This window comes from Mobula hypostoma, chromosome 22, assembly GCF_963921235.1.
Source record: "Mobula hypostoma chromosome 22, sMobHyp1.1, whole genome shotgun sequence".
Classification (NCBI taxonomy): domain Eukaryota; kingdom Metazoa; phylum Chordata; class Chondrichthyes; order Myliobatiformes; family Myliobatidae; genus Mobula; species Mobula hypostoma.
Window position 1 is genome coordinate 48,093,416 of NC_086118.1, and position 14,789 is coordinate 48,108,204.

Here is a 14,789-nt window from a genome sequence, read left to right on the forward strand (position 1 = left end):
GAAAGGAGGCCTGATAGTTGTTTATAGGAGCAACACGCACAAGATTCTGGAGGAACTCAACAATTCCTCTCATGGTGGCTTGCTGAGTTCCTCCAGCATTTTGTGAATGCTGTTCTATTCCTTCCAGCATCCGCAGAATCTCTTTAGTTAGAAGTCCATAAGGTCATAAGAGGCATACATAGAGCAAACAGCCAGTATCTTTTTGAAACAGAGGATATGGTCCAGGTGCAGGTCGATGGGGCTAGACAGTTTAATAATTCAGCATGGGCTAGATGGGCTGAAGGGCCTGTTTCTGTGCAGTGAATCTACGATCAAAATGTCCAAGACCAGAGTTTGTGCTCTTAAGCTAGAGTGTCGTTGCTGATTAACTGGATTCTGAAAACCCACACTCATTCCTCAATCCCACTCTGTTTACTTGTGAACACGGAGAACAGTGTGGCTCCTGTAATTACACTGTTCTGAAGCCTGAACAAAGAAATGTCATTTTTATACAGAATTGACTAGCTGGATACGTATATTCATCATTTGGTAACTTCATGTATTTTCAAATTCCTTATTTGCACAATTAATCATTCACAATACAGTCATTAGAAACTACAAGCTAACAACCAATGACACTTCAAATTTAATAAAGCAATTGTTCCCTGGTTGGTGTGTGCCTTGCATCCTTCAATTACATCCTTACCTTGTCTCTGTAAGCCTAATGGCTCAGGCCCCCGGCTCTGCAAAGGGAAGCTATGCTCTTCAAAGAGCTTTCTTGCCAGGGTTGACTGCACACGATCTGTAAACTGTCCTTACCTGGACATTATCTTAGCCTTGCCTTGCTGCAACTTCGCAAGAGGAGGAAAGTACAAAGGAGACGCGTTGGGCAAGTTCTCTTACACAGATGGTTGTGGGTGCTAGGATTGGTGGTGGAGGCAAATGCGATGAGGGCAGTCAAGGGGCTTTTAGTCAGGCTCATGAATGTGCAGGAGATGGAAGGATATAGACATTGCATAGGAAACGCGGTTCCAGGTGTCAGGGCTTATGAATTGTGTGAAGTTACCACTTCTATAGAGAGAAGGTTCTTGGGAAACTGAAAGGTCAGAAGGTAGATAAGTCACCTGGATCAGATGTTGTCCACCCCAGCGTTCTGAAAGAGGTGGCTGAAGAGATTGTGCAGGCATTAGTAATGACCTTTCAAGAATCACTAGATTCTGGAATGGTTCTGGAAGACTGGAAAAATGCAAATGTCATTCCACTCTTCAAGAAGGAAAAGAGGCAGAAGAAAGGGAACTGTAGGTCAGTTAGTCTGACCTCAGTGGTTGGGAAGATGTTGGAGTTGATTATTAAGGATGAGGTCTCAGGGTACTTGGAGGCACATGATAAAATAGGCCATAGTCAGCATAGTTTCCTCAAGGGAAAATCTTGTTGGACAAATCTGTTGGAATTATTTGAAGAAATAACAAGCAGAATAGAAAAAGGAGAATCAGTTGATATTGTGTACTTGGATTTTCAGAAGGCATTTGACAAGGTGCCACGCATGAGACTGCTTAACAAGCTACAAGCCCATGGTATTACAGGAAGGATTCTACCATGGATAAAGCAGTGGCTGAGTGGAAGGAAACAAAGAGTGGGAATAAAAGGAGCTTTTTCCAATTGGCTGCCAGTGACTGATGGTGTTCTACAGGGGTCTGTGTTGGAAACAATCCTTTTTACGTTATATATCAATAATTTGGATGACAGAATTGATGGCTTTGTTGCAAAGTTTGAAGACGATGTGAAGATAGGTGGAGGGGCAGGTAGTTTTGTGGAAGTAGAGAGGCTACAGAAGGACTTAGATTAGAAGGATGGGCAAAGAACTAACAGATGGAATACAGTGTAGGGAAGTGTATGGTCATGCACTTTGGTAGAAGAAATGAAAGTGTTGACTATTTTCTAAATGGAGGCACAAAGGGACTTGGGAGTCCTTGTGCAGGATTCCCTGAAACTTAATTAGCAGGTTGAGTCTGTGATGAGAAAGACAAATGCAATGTTAGCATTCATTTCAAGAGGACTAGAAAATAAAGCAACTCTGTAATGTTGTGACTTTATGAAGTACTGGTGAGGCCTCACTTGGAGTATTATGAACAGTTCTGGGCCTCTTATCTTAGAAAGGATGTGCTGAAACTCAAGAAAGTTCATAGGAGGTTCATGAAAATGATTCCAGGATTGAATGGCTTGTCATATGAAGAGCATTTGATGGCTCTGCGCCTGTATTCACTTGAATTCAGAAGAATAACAGGTGGCCTCATTGAAACCTATTGAATGGTGAAAGTCCTTGATAGAGTGGATGTGGAGAGGTTGATTCCTACGGTGAGAGAATATAAAACCAGAGGACACAACCTCGGAGTAGAGGGAGGTCCATTTAGAACTGAGATGGGGAGGAATTTCTTTAGTCAGAGAGTGTGAATCCATGGAAATTGTTGTCACAGGCAGCTGTGGAGGCCCAGTCTTTATGTATATTTAAGGCAAAGCTTAATAGATTCTTGATTGTCAGGGCATGAAGGCATATGGGGAGAAGGCAGGAGATTAGGGCTGGGAGGAAAATTGGATCAGCCATGATGAACTAGTGGAGCAGACTCGATGGGCCAAATGGCCCAATTCTGCTCCTATATCTTATTGTATTATGGTCAAAGAGTTTAGTTGAGCATTTGATTACCAATGTAATTAGTTCAGCACAACATTGTGGGCCGAATGGCCTGTTCCTGTGTTGTAATATTTTATGTTCTATAGGAGATAATCCCTATTTCTACCAATTCAATTCCTCACCCCCTACTTCCTCTGCAGTTTAAAACTAACTTGTAATCCCTATTAGACACAAGAAAATTTGTAGATGCTGGAAATCCAAAGCAACGCACGTGAAATGCTGGAGGAACTCAGCAGGTCAGGCAGCATCTATGGAGACGAATAAACAGTCAACGTTTGAGGCCGAGACACCTCTTCAGGACTCAGGATTCTTTGTTTCCCTGTTCTGACAAAAGGCCCAAAGACCAAAAAAGTTCTCATTCCAGCAGCTTCTGTTTTTATTCCAACTAACTCACTGACACTTTGGAGTAAGTCTGTTGTGCAGGAGCAATTAAGAAGTCCTGATCACCACGTAACTTCACCCTGTGGTCTTCTCAACTCAAAATAACTGAAGAAAGCACCAAAGAAAAATCATAGGGAAAACAATTAACCAGCAATTAGTTTGGAAATTATCAATTCTTTTAAAAAGTGTAGGTGGATAGAGTTGATCCTCCCTACTGGTTCAAACATGCGAGGTTAAAGAAGGGCACTTGTGGGAGAACTGGAATACAAAATGATAATGTTGACATCAAATTGACATGCTACACTGCTTTTCGTTATGTCCTGCGTGCTCCCTGAACAGTCACAGTATATAGGCTCGAGCTAGGTCTGCATGCCATTTATGTGTGTGCACATCATTAATACTTAACACCCAAAAACACAGGAACAATTCCAACTAGGCGCTTTTAGTGTCATAAACAAGTGTAACAGATGGAATACAGTATATGGTTGGCCCATTTCTCAGCAAAGAGAAATCAGATAGATTTTATCAGCTGTTGCACGCTCACCATTGGTGAAACATCGCAAGTTAACAACCCACGTCAGGATTCTGCTCGGAAACTGAGCTCACTGTTAAAAGTTGCAGCCATGCCTATTAGGCCAGGCAAATGCAATCCAGCTAAGGTCACCAGTTATATCATGATCATTGTTACACTGCAGACCTATACTAATCCATGAGTGGTGCAGCGTATCATTGACCAACCCCTCAACCAGTCTCCAGGGCATACACTGTATTATCTTTTGCCCTTGTATTGGATACATTTCTTTGAATTGGAGTTTTTCCTAAAAATGAAACAAAGGATTTCATTGCTTCTAGTGTGAAATGACTCCCATGATGGCTAGGCTTAGGATTTGCTGGATGCTATTCAGACCTGTTAACGCTTTCTACCCTCTCTTATTCTTTAACTATGAACTTGGCAATTGTAGGGGTGACTTGCAGCAGACTGAAAAGCTTCAGCATGTAGATATTAAGGAAGAGGATGTGCTGGAGCTTTTGGAAAGCAACAATTTGGATAAGTCACTGGGACCAGATGGGATGTACCCCAGGCTACGGTGGGAAGTGAGGGAGGAGATTGCTGAGCCTCTGGCAATGATCTTTGCATCATCAATGAGGGCAGGAGAGGTTCCGGAGGATTGGAGGGTTGCGGATGTTGTTCCCTTATTCAAGAAAGGGAGTAGAGATAGCTCAGGAAATTATAGGCCAGTGAGTCTTACTTCAGTGGTTGGTAAATTGATGGAGAAGATCCTGAGAGGCAGGATTTATGAACATTTGTAGAGACATAATATGATTAGGAATAGTCAGCATGGCTTTGTCAAAGGCAGGTCGTGCCTTACGAGCCTGATTGAATTTTTTGAGGATGTGACTAAACACATTGATGAAGGTAGAGCCATAGATGTAGATGTAGATTTCAGCAAGGCATTTGATAAGGTACACCATGCGAGGCTTATTGAGAAAGTAAGGAGGCATGGGAGCCAAGGGGACATCGCTTTGTGGATCCAGAACTGGCTTGCCCACAGAAGGCAAAGAGTGGTTGTACAAACATAGATGGGTCATATTCTGCATGGATGTCGGTGACCAGTGGTGTGCCTCAGAGATCTGTTCTGGGACCCCTACTCTTCGCGATTTTTATAAATGCCCTGGATGAGGAAGTGGAAGGATGGGTTAGAAATTTGCTGATGACACAAATGTTGGGGGTGTTGTGGATAGTGTGGAGGGCTGTCAGAGGTAACAGCGAGACATTGATTGGATGCAAAACTGGGCTGAGAAGTGGCAGATGGAGTTCAACCCAGGTAAGTGTGAGGTGGTTCATTTTGGTAGGTCAAATATGATGGCAGAATATAGCATTAATGGTAAGACTCTTGGCAGTGTGGAGGATCAGAGGGATCTTTGGGTCCGAGTCCATAGGACACTCAAAGCTGCTATGCAGGTTGACTCTATGGTTAAGAAGGCATACGGTGCATTGGCCTTCATCAATCGTGGGATTAAGCTTAAGAGCCGAGAGATAATGTTGCAGCTATATAGGACCCTGGTCAGACCCCAATTGGAGTACTGTGCCTCACTACAGAAAAGATGTGGAAACCATAGAAAGGGTGCAGAGGAGATTTATAAGGATGTTGCCTGGATTGGGGAGCATGCCTTATGAGAATAAGTTGAGTGAACTCAGCCTTTTCTCCTTGGAGTGACGGAGGATGAAAGGTGACCTGATAGAGGTGTACAAGATAATGAGAAGCATTGATCGTGTGGATTGTCAGAGGCTTTTTCCCAGGGCTGAAATGGCTAGCATGAGAGGACATAGTTGTAAGGTGCTTGGAAGTAGATACAGAGGAGATGTCAGGGATAAGTTTTTTACACAGAGAGTTGTAAGTGCGTGGAATGGGCTGCCGGTGGCAGTGGTGGAGGCGGAAATGATAGGGTCTTTTAAGAGACTCCTGGATAGGTACATGGAGCTTAGAGAAATAGAGGGCTATGGGTAAGCCTAGGTACTTCTAAGGTAAGGACATGTTCAGAACAGCTTTGTGGGCCGAAGGGCCTGTATTATGCTGTAGGTTTTCTATGTTTCTATTATGATCTGTTGAATATATTCAGGAAAACTAGATTCAAATTGACGCATGACCTGATAGGGTAATTAAGAAGGTGTATGGTGTGTTGACCTTCATTAGTCGGGGATTGAGTTCAAGAGCCACAAGGTAATGTTGCAGCTCTATAAAACCCTGGTGAGACCACATATTGGATTCAGTTCTGGTCACCTCATTATAGGAAGGATGTGGGGGCTTTCAAGGGGATACAGAGGAAGTTTACCAGGATGCTAACTGAACTAGAAGGCATGTCTTATGAAGATAAGTTGAGTGAGCTGGGTTTTTCTCTTTGGAGTGATGGAGGATGAGATGTGACTTGATAGAGATTTAGAAGATGATAAGAGGCATTAGGGACATTTAAGAGTCTCTTAGCTAGGCACATTGATACAATATAAACCACTATAGCACAGTACAGGCCCTTCAGCCCACAACGTTGTGCTAGACTTCTAACCTACTGTAAGATATAGCTAATGCTTCCCTCCTAAAAACCCTCCATTTTTCTATCATCCATGTGCCTAAGAGATTCTTAAGTGCCCCTAGTGAAAGAAAAATGGAGGGCAACATTGGAGCCAAAAGTTAGACTGATCTTGGAGTAGGTCAGCACAACATTGTGGGCTGAAGGACCTGTACTGTGCCATGTTCTATGTTATATGAGGGAAGTCTATATAATTTGGCCCAGCATCATTGAAGAAACTGAGATATGTTTCCAGGTCAGGATGGTTTATGGCTTGGAGGGCAACTTCTATATACTGGTGTTTCCCTACCCAGAACATCATCAACCTTAGTTTGATCTGCAAACTAACCAACCCCTACTCCCACTTCCTCATCCAAGTCATTTATAAAAATTACAAAGAGTAGGGGTCCCAGAAATTACCCCTGTGGAACACCACTGTTCACCAACCTCCAAGCAGAAAATACTCCATCTTCTACTACCCCTTTGCCTTCTGTGAACAAGCCAATTCTGAGACACTCAGCCAAATTTCCATGGACCCATGCCTCATAACTTTCTTGATGAGCCTTCCATGGGGAACCTTGTCAAATGCCCAACTAAAATCATATACACCATATCCACTGCTCTACCTTCATCAACTTCTTTTGTAACCATCTCAAAAACTCAATCAAGCTCATGAGACATGACCTGTCTTCCACAAAGTCAAGCTGATTATCTCTAATAAGACTGCTCCTCCAAAGGTTTGTAAATCCCGTCAATAAGAATCCTCTCCAATAGTCTGTCCACCGTTGATATCAGACTCACTGGTCTATAATTCTCAAGATTATCCCTATTAACTTTCTTGAACAATGGAACAACATTGCCATCCTCCAATCTTTTGGAATCACTCCTGGGACCCGGGAGGATGCAAAGATCATTAACAACACTCCAGCAATCTCTTCCTTCACTTCCTATAGCAACCTGGGGCATTTCCTTTCTGACCCCAGGGATTTATTTATCCAAATATCTTTCAGAAGGTCCAACACTACCTTTTTCTTCATCTCGACATGCTCCAGTACGTTAGCCTGTTCTACGCTGACCTCACATTCCTCAAGGGCAACCTCCATGGCGAATAATGAAGCGAAGTATTCATTAAGGACTTTCCCCTTCCTCTTCTGCCCTGAGGCACAGGTTTCTCCCTTTATCCCTGTGTGGTCCTACCCTCACTCTAGTCATCCTCTTGTTCTTCAGCTAAGTCTAGAATGCCTTGGGGTCTTCTTAATCTTCATCACCAAGGCCTCCTCGTGTCCTTTTCTAGCTTCTCTAAGTCCCTCCCTGAGCTCCTTCCTGGCTACCTTATAAGTTTCAGGATCCCTTCCTGTTCTTTAAGAATGCCTCCACTTTAAGGATGCCTCCCCTTAACTAAATCTTCCATCTTGCTTGTCAACCATGATTCCGTTATCCAACCTGTCTCATGCGACAAACCTATCCAAAACCCCATGGAGTGCAACCTAAACAACCTTCACCTTGCTACAATGCATTTCCCTGGGAACATCTGTTCGCACTTAACGGCGCAATAAAATACTTCGCAATGTCGGCGGCTCCCATCTTTGTAAATGACAACGCTAGCAGTCGTAGTGTCGTGGTCATTCTCTCAATTTTAATGTTGTTTTTTCTTATTTCAAAATTGAAATAATTGGCCATCTTCCCTTCGGGTCTGTTTGAGCGCCACGGCGCAAGAAGGTTTCAAGAAGGCAGCTCATCGCCACCTTCTCAAGGGCAACTAGGGATGGGCAAATAAATGCTGGCGACCCCCACGTCCTGTCAATGAATAATAATTTTTTTCAATAGTCACCCTTACAGATACACTTTAGCAGCTCCCTGGTGGATCTATTTCAAGTCCTCTTTAGCAGCTCCCTTATTGATCCCTTCCAGATCCGCTTTAGCGGTTTCGGATCCCTTCCAGATCCGCTTTAACGGCACCCTGATGGATCCCTTTCAGGTTTGGTTGCGCCACCGCGCCATCGCACTTCACGATCTGCTTTTGCGAGACTCCGATCTTATCCGCTTTTAGGATCTCTTCAGCCCCGTCCTCAGTTCCCTCTGAGCGGCACCGTGGTGTATTCTTTCTAGCTTCGCTTTCGCATCATCCGCCCTCAGTTCGCTTCAGCGCGCACCCGGTGCATCCTTTACAGATCCGCTTTAGCGGCAATCTGACGTATCTCTCTCAGGTAAGCTTTAGGGGTACCCAAGTGTATACCTTTCAGGTCCGCTTTAGGGCTACCCAGGTGTATAATTTTCAGGTCCGCTTAATCGCCACCACACCATCGTCCTAGTAGGTCCGCTTTAGCGACACACCTGATGCATCCTCCTTCGATCCTCTTTGGCGCCTCCGCTGCATCACCCTTTCAGTTCCCACTGAGCGGTCCCCGATGTATCCCCTTCAGGTCCGTTTCAGCCGGACAGCACCATCATACTTTCGGGTCCGTTTCAGCCGGACTCTGGCAACGTTTCCTCTATTTTTTTTACAACTGCTTGGACCAACCATCGCTCTGAGCAGATAATTGTTGACGCGGCCTGAAAACTTCGCGGAACTTTAAAAGTTTTTTTTTGTAACATGCATACATTGAATATTTAGAATGAAAATCGAATATCAGATATTTTTGATTTATTTATTAATTGAATTGTATGATTAAATACAGTACAACCAAAAAAAATCTTTTACGTTTTGTAATTTTTTTCTTGTCTCTTTATACAAACCGGTTGTTTATAAACACCGTACAGATTGATTTCGCATCCAGGTGAAAGATAACGCCTTAATCCTCATTAGATCATCCAAATCATTTTTAGTCTGTTTCTGGATTTACATTTGCTGGAATGCCAAGACTGGATCCGCGTTCACAGTCAGCACTAGAAGCTTGAAAGGTTCCAAGGACGTCAGCAGGAATTGACGGTTCTTCACATTCTTCTTTTCTAAAACTATTGTTCAACATATCAGTGAACATCTTAACTGAACCAGTTTTAACCTTCTCAGAAACGACAAATTTCAAATCACGGTAATGCTGCGATATTTTTGAGGCAACGCTTTCGTCGTAGTTCGTCATAGCAGTTGAGTATGTTTTTGTCAGTCGTACAACATTCTCTTTTCCAAATTCAAACTTATATTAGTGGCAACAACGGCTATGTGCGCGGGAGCATTTCGGTTACTGTGCGGCAGCTTATAGGGAACTCCAGACCCTGGTGTTGAACTTCACCGGAACTGTGCAGAAGACCGTAATCCAGAGCAACAACGCGGTTCATCTGATGTTCGTATTCTATCCCACCATCTTGTACATCCATTAGTTCATCCGTAACAGTTTCCACCATCTTTAATGGCACTCCACCAACAGATACGTCTCCCTTCTTCCTTCACTCCCAGCATTGTGAAGAGACTGTTCCCTTCACTACTCCCCTATTTGCAATTCCGCCTCTACTATCTTCTCACGGCACGTTCTCCTGCAAACGCACAAGGCATAGCACATATTCTTTTACCGCTTCCCTTCCGGGGTTTCCCAACCCGGGGTCCACGAGCCCCTCGGTTAATGTTAGAGGTCCATGGCGTAAAAAGAGGTTGGGGAACCCTCGAGACACCATCCAGTCTTGCAAGCATTCCTTCTGGATAAAGCAGTAGTTTGGGTGTTCTTCTTCCCGTCTAGCGCACTGCAGTCCAAGCTCCTGACGGTGGTCTCCTCTATGCTGAAGAAGTCAATCACCGACTGGGTGACTGTTGTGCCGAGCATCTCCATTTAGTCTGCAGAAGCTATAGCGAGTTTCCAGTCGCCCGTCACCCGCCCCTCTCAGTCCCATTCTGAATATATTTTGTGGAGAATCAAAGGCGGTGAGATTGAGCGCATCCTTTGAGGAACTTGAATGCAAATGGGAGCTGACAGTGCGACAACCCTGTACACTATTTATGACAGCGCCAGTGTATTAAACCGTTGTAGATTTAAGTATACGTCGTATAGGCACTTTATGTCAGCGTGTACATCTACAGAATAATTTTTGTTCTATTAATGTCATTGTATTAATTTCACGTGCTGTGTGTGATATATTACTGTGGTCCCAGAGAAAGGCTGTTCCGCTGAACTGTATGCATGTCTACGGCTGAATGGCAAGAAACTTGAACTTGATATTGGGACTACGTACTTCAGCCAGAACCATCTGTGACTGGGCAAGAAGGAAGCTGGTGGAGTACAACTCGAGAACGTGTGAAATTATCCACGTTGGGAGTTTTTACTAATTGGTGAGACAGATCCTGAGATCACAAGTGGGGGTGTCCTTGGACTCAAAAAATAGACCAGTTAATCTGCAGCGAAGCCAAAGTGATTAGGAGGAATAATTTAACTTTTGTTCTAACCGTAGGCTGTAGATGTTTTGTGGCATCTATCCAAGATTTCACAGTTGGGGTTCCATCCGCTGCTGTTTGCATCTCCTTCCCCGTGGAGGGTCGCACTTGCCATGAGGAAGATTCACTGGAAACGCTGGCTGTTAATTTCCCTCCACGGATTCTACTGGACCGCTGAGTTCCTCCAGCAGTTTGTTTCTCTTAGGCTCCAGATTTCCGTAACTGCAGTCTTTTATGTCTTCACTCGATTGCTTTCTGGGACCAGATGACTATCCTGTGAGCCGAAATTAAGCGGAACAGGCCTTCGGGGTTTGTAAGAATGGGAGCTGATCTTACTGACACATACACAACTCCCAGAACATTAGATTGTTCCCCCTGGCGGGACTGTGAACAATCAGAGGTCACGTACTTAATGGTCAACAGCTAACCATGGGCCAAATGAGGTGAAATGTACCGTGGGACGGCATGGTAACGGTGGTACAGCTTTACAGCGCCAGAGATCTGCGTTCGGTGTTCGATTTCCGCAGATGACTGTGGAGTTTCTACGTTCTCCCCCGTGATTGCATGGGTTCCCTCCGGGCGGTCTGGTTTCCTCCCAAATGCCAAAGGCCTACGATTAGGGTTAGTGAGTTTTGGCAACATACCCTTGAGGGCCGAGCAAAATGCTGGAGGAACTCAGCAGGGCAGACAGCCTCGCTAGCTTTCGAGGGCCGAATTGTGCTGGTCGTTGACGACGCATTTCCCTGTGTTTCGGCAAACAAAGCGGATTAAGAACTCCGGTACAATCAAACCACACAAACTGAGGCCAAGAAGTAGATTTAAGAGCGAAATCAATAGCTGGGCATCAAGGGAATCAAAAGATGCGTAAACGGAACCGGATTGTGTTGTTGATGTAAGTTCTTCTCGAGCAGACGTGAAGAATGTGAACAACAGGAATTCTGCAGATGCTGGAAATTCAAGCAACACACATCAAAGTTGCTGGTGAACGCAGCAGGCCAGGCAGCATCTCTAGGAAGAGGTACAGTCGACGTTTCAGGCCGAGAAAAGGGTCCCGGCCTGAAACGTCGACTGTACCTCTTCCTAGAGATGCTGCCTGGCCTGCTGCGTTCACCAGCAACTTTGATATGTGTTGTGTGAAGAACGTGAGAGGTTTTGTGCCCTCTCCCGCAGACCTTGAGCAATACTAGCGTCGTCTTTCAACCAACACATTTCTTATCTTTGGTGAAATCGGCTGCCTGGAACCACAGATGGAATCAGCCGTCCAGTACTGAACCTGTAGGTTCCTAACACTGAGTAAGGCAAGGTGATTAGGAAGGATAATTTATGGACCTCAAATTGGGTGCTGAAGCCTCATTTCAACAGGCACGATTATTAACCCAGTGCCACCTACCCCATACCCGTTTTGATCCTGTACCCAGCGAGATTTCACTTGCTTCATAATTGGACCACTGGTTCAGGCTGTGTTTAAATGGTTAGCGGTCCAGGGCCATCCGACCACTCTATCACGATCAATGTCGTGAAATGTTAATTGGAATCCAGCATAAATCCCCGCATGACAAACCCCGATTTCTCCTCTCTCATTCAAACCGCAGTCTGCTCAATCTCATCCTCCCAGTGGCGTCCGGCACTAATCAGCAGTGGTTTCTAGTTTAAAACCTCTTAACCAGTGCATCGTATTTTTTTTTATATATACTCGTCCCAAAGATACAGAGGGAAGGGATGATCTGCCTCGTTAACATCAGAACTGTTGCGAGAGCGGCTGACCGGAGGATTCGGAGCAATCTTTGCCTTTCTTACATTACTCAACAAATTCGTCAATAGCTGTTCGGCACGTTAAAATTTCCTGGCTTGGTTCTTCCCGATTAAGGGAAGGTAAAATTCTGAGATTTAATCCCGATTGGCGACGGGATTCATCTGGGAATGGCCCGGGTTTATATATCTCTATCTTTCGGGAGCGCACCCACCGCTGCTGGTAAACTTGATTGATCATACACAATGCGGGGGAATAGATTCTGAATTCCAACATGTAGCCGGGGGAAACGGCAGCCGCTGGTAATTATCTCTGAGAACCCGTACTCACCTCGGAAGATTAATTCCCTCCCATGTAACAACAACAATAATTCCATTACAGCTAGTCCGGAGAATGCCGCGGAAAGTCAACTCCGACAACACACTGCGAGACTAAGGAACTATCGCAAATGTTATAAAATATTATCGATGCTGTTTTAAGCGGTTCCGGTAGAATAAAAGGGACAAACCTCCCAGGAAACACTCGGCAATTAAGATTTTAAAATACACATCAATGCAATAACATCACAATGACTGCTGGTTAGTCGGATATCGCTAGGATATTTTACCTTCGCAGATTCTCCACAGCCCAGAATGGGAGTTTAAGTCTTCCCAGCCCTCCCCATTGTTGTAACGGGAATCCGACACGTCGATAACGTACCAATAATCCGTGGCGATCGCGACCGTCAGGAACACGAAACTTAGGAGCCCCGTTAACCCGGCGGTCACGCAGACTGTTCCGTGAGCCATCATGTACCGAGTCTCGCAGGCTGTGTCGGGCGAGATCATTTTGTTGGCTTGAGACCACCCCTCCCCACACCCGCTGCATCTCCCCAGTCGGTTCGCTTCCTCCTCTGATCGATCGAATTTCCCATCCCATCCAGGAGCAAGGGACAGGGCTCAAATGAAAATTACTTACCAATTGATAATAAATACCCCGTCCTTTCCCTCGGTTACAAGTTTTGGGACATCTACTTTATTCTTCTTGCTGGTTATCGGCGTCAAGATGATCTGAACGAACCGGAAGCGTTGAGTGTCCCATCTGGAAGGTTGCCCTTTAGGTAAACCAGCGATGGTCTAATGTTAGCGATCTGAACACATACTGTTGTCATACGTCGGCCGTGGGTCCCAGGGCAGGGACAGCAGGCCAATCCCGATGAGGGATCTCGGCCCGAAATGTCGACTCTTTGTTCCTCTCCATAGATGCTGCCCGGTCTGCTGAGCTCCTCCAGCATCTGTGTGTGTGTGTTGCTCGGGTTTCGGTACAGCTCGGTGGTCCGGACATCTAACAGGCTGCAGACGCTGGAATTAGGAGTCACAGGCAGTCTGTAGGAGCAGCTCAGCGGGTCGAGCAGCATCTGTGATGGGAAAGGAATTGTCGACGTTCTAGGTGGAAACCCTACGGTAGCTCGCTGTTTTACGGATGGTTCATTGCAACCTGGAGGTTTTCACTGTCAGTCACCGATGGAAAGGAAAGCGTTAAAAGCATTTTTAAAGAAGAGTTGTCTCCGGCTGTTGAGGTCTCAATCTCAATTTAACTGTGGAAAGCGTGCTTCCCATTTCCCTTTCTCAGTGTCCTTAACCAGCGGTACCGACAGATCTTTACAGTATGATCAGACTTAGTTTAATATGGCAAGCCATAAGATAGAGGAGCAGAATTAGGCCATTTGGCCCATCGAATCTGCTTTGCCATTTCATCATGGCTTGATCCAATTTTACTCAGCCCCAATCTCCTGCCTTCTCCCTGTATTCCTTCATGCCCTGACCAATGAAGAATCAATCAACCTCTGCCTCAAATATACATAAAGACTTGGCCTGTGGCAAAGACCAGCTTTCACTGAAGTTCCTCGCTCACATAGTGAACTATCAATCATAAATACCGAGTTACACGTAAAAATGGTGGAGGAACTCAGCAGGCCAGGCAGTACCTTGGAGAGGAATAAACAGTTGATGTTTCAGGCTCAGACTCTTTGTGAGGACTGGAAAGGAAGAGGACAGAAGCCAAAATAAGTAGGTAGGAGGAAGGGAAAGAGTGGAGCGGGAATGTCCTGACGAAGAGTCTCTGTCCATAGTGCCTTTCCATAGACGCTGCCTGGCCTGCTGAGTCCCTCCGGCATTTTTATGTTGCTCTCGATTTACAGCATCTGCAGAATTTCTTGTGTTGATAATAAAATTAAACAGTGGGGCAGCACGGTGTCATAGTGGTTAGCACAACGCTTTACAGTACCAGTGACCTGTTTCAATTCCGGCCACCGCCTGTGATGAGTTTGTACATTCTCCCCATGACGGCATGGGTTTCCTCCGGGTGCTCTGGTTTCCCCTGGGTGCTCCAGTTTCCTCTGGGTGCCCCAGTTTCCCCCAGGTGCTCCGGTTTCCTCCAGGTGCTCTGGTTTCCTCTGGGTACTCCGGTTTCCCCTGGGTGCTCCAGTTTCCTTCGGGTGCTCCAGTCTCCTCCGGGTGCTCCGGTCTCTGCCCGGTGCTCTGGTCTCCGCCGGGTGCTCCGGTTTCCCCTGGGTGCTCCGGTTT

The 14,789-nt window shown here is 45.4% G+C and overlaps 1 protein-coding gene across 2 annotated transcripts in view; it reads right to left on the reverse strand.

The window, feature by feature from the left end:
* The window catches only part of tmem235b (transmembrane protein 235b), a 101,109-nt gene extending 88,028 nt beyond the window's left edge, over nt 1-13,081 (reverse strand). For both annotated transcript variants that reach the window (XM_063074567.1, XM_063074566.1), the window contains exon 1: nt 12,833-13,081. In XM_063074567.1, coding sequence (XP_062930637.1) covers nt 12,833-13,052 — 220 coding nt within the window. In that variant the 5' untranslated portion in view covers nt 13,053-13,081. The remainder of the gene's footprint in view (nt 1-12,832) is intronic.
* Nucleotides 13,082-14,789: the final 1,708 nt, after the last annotated feature.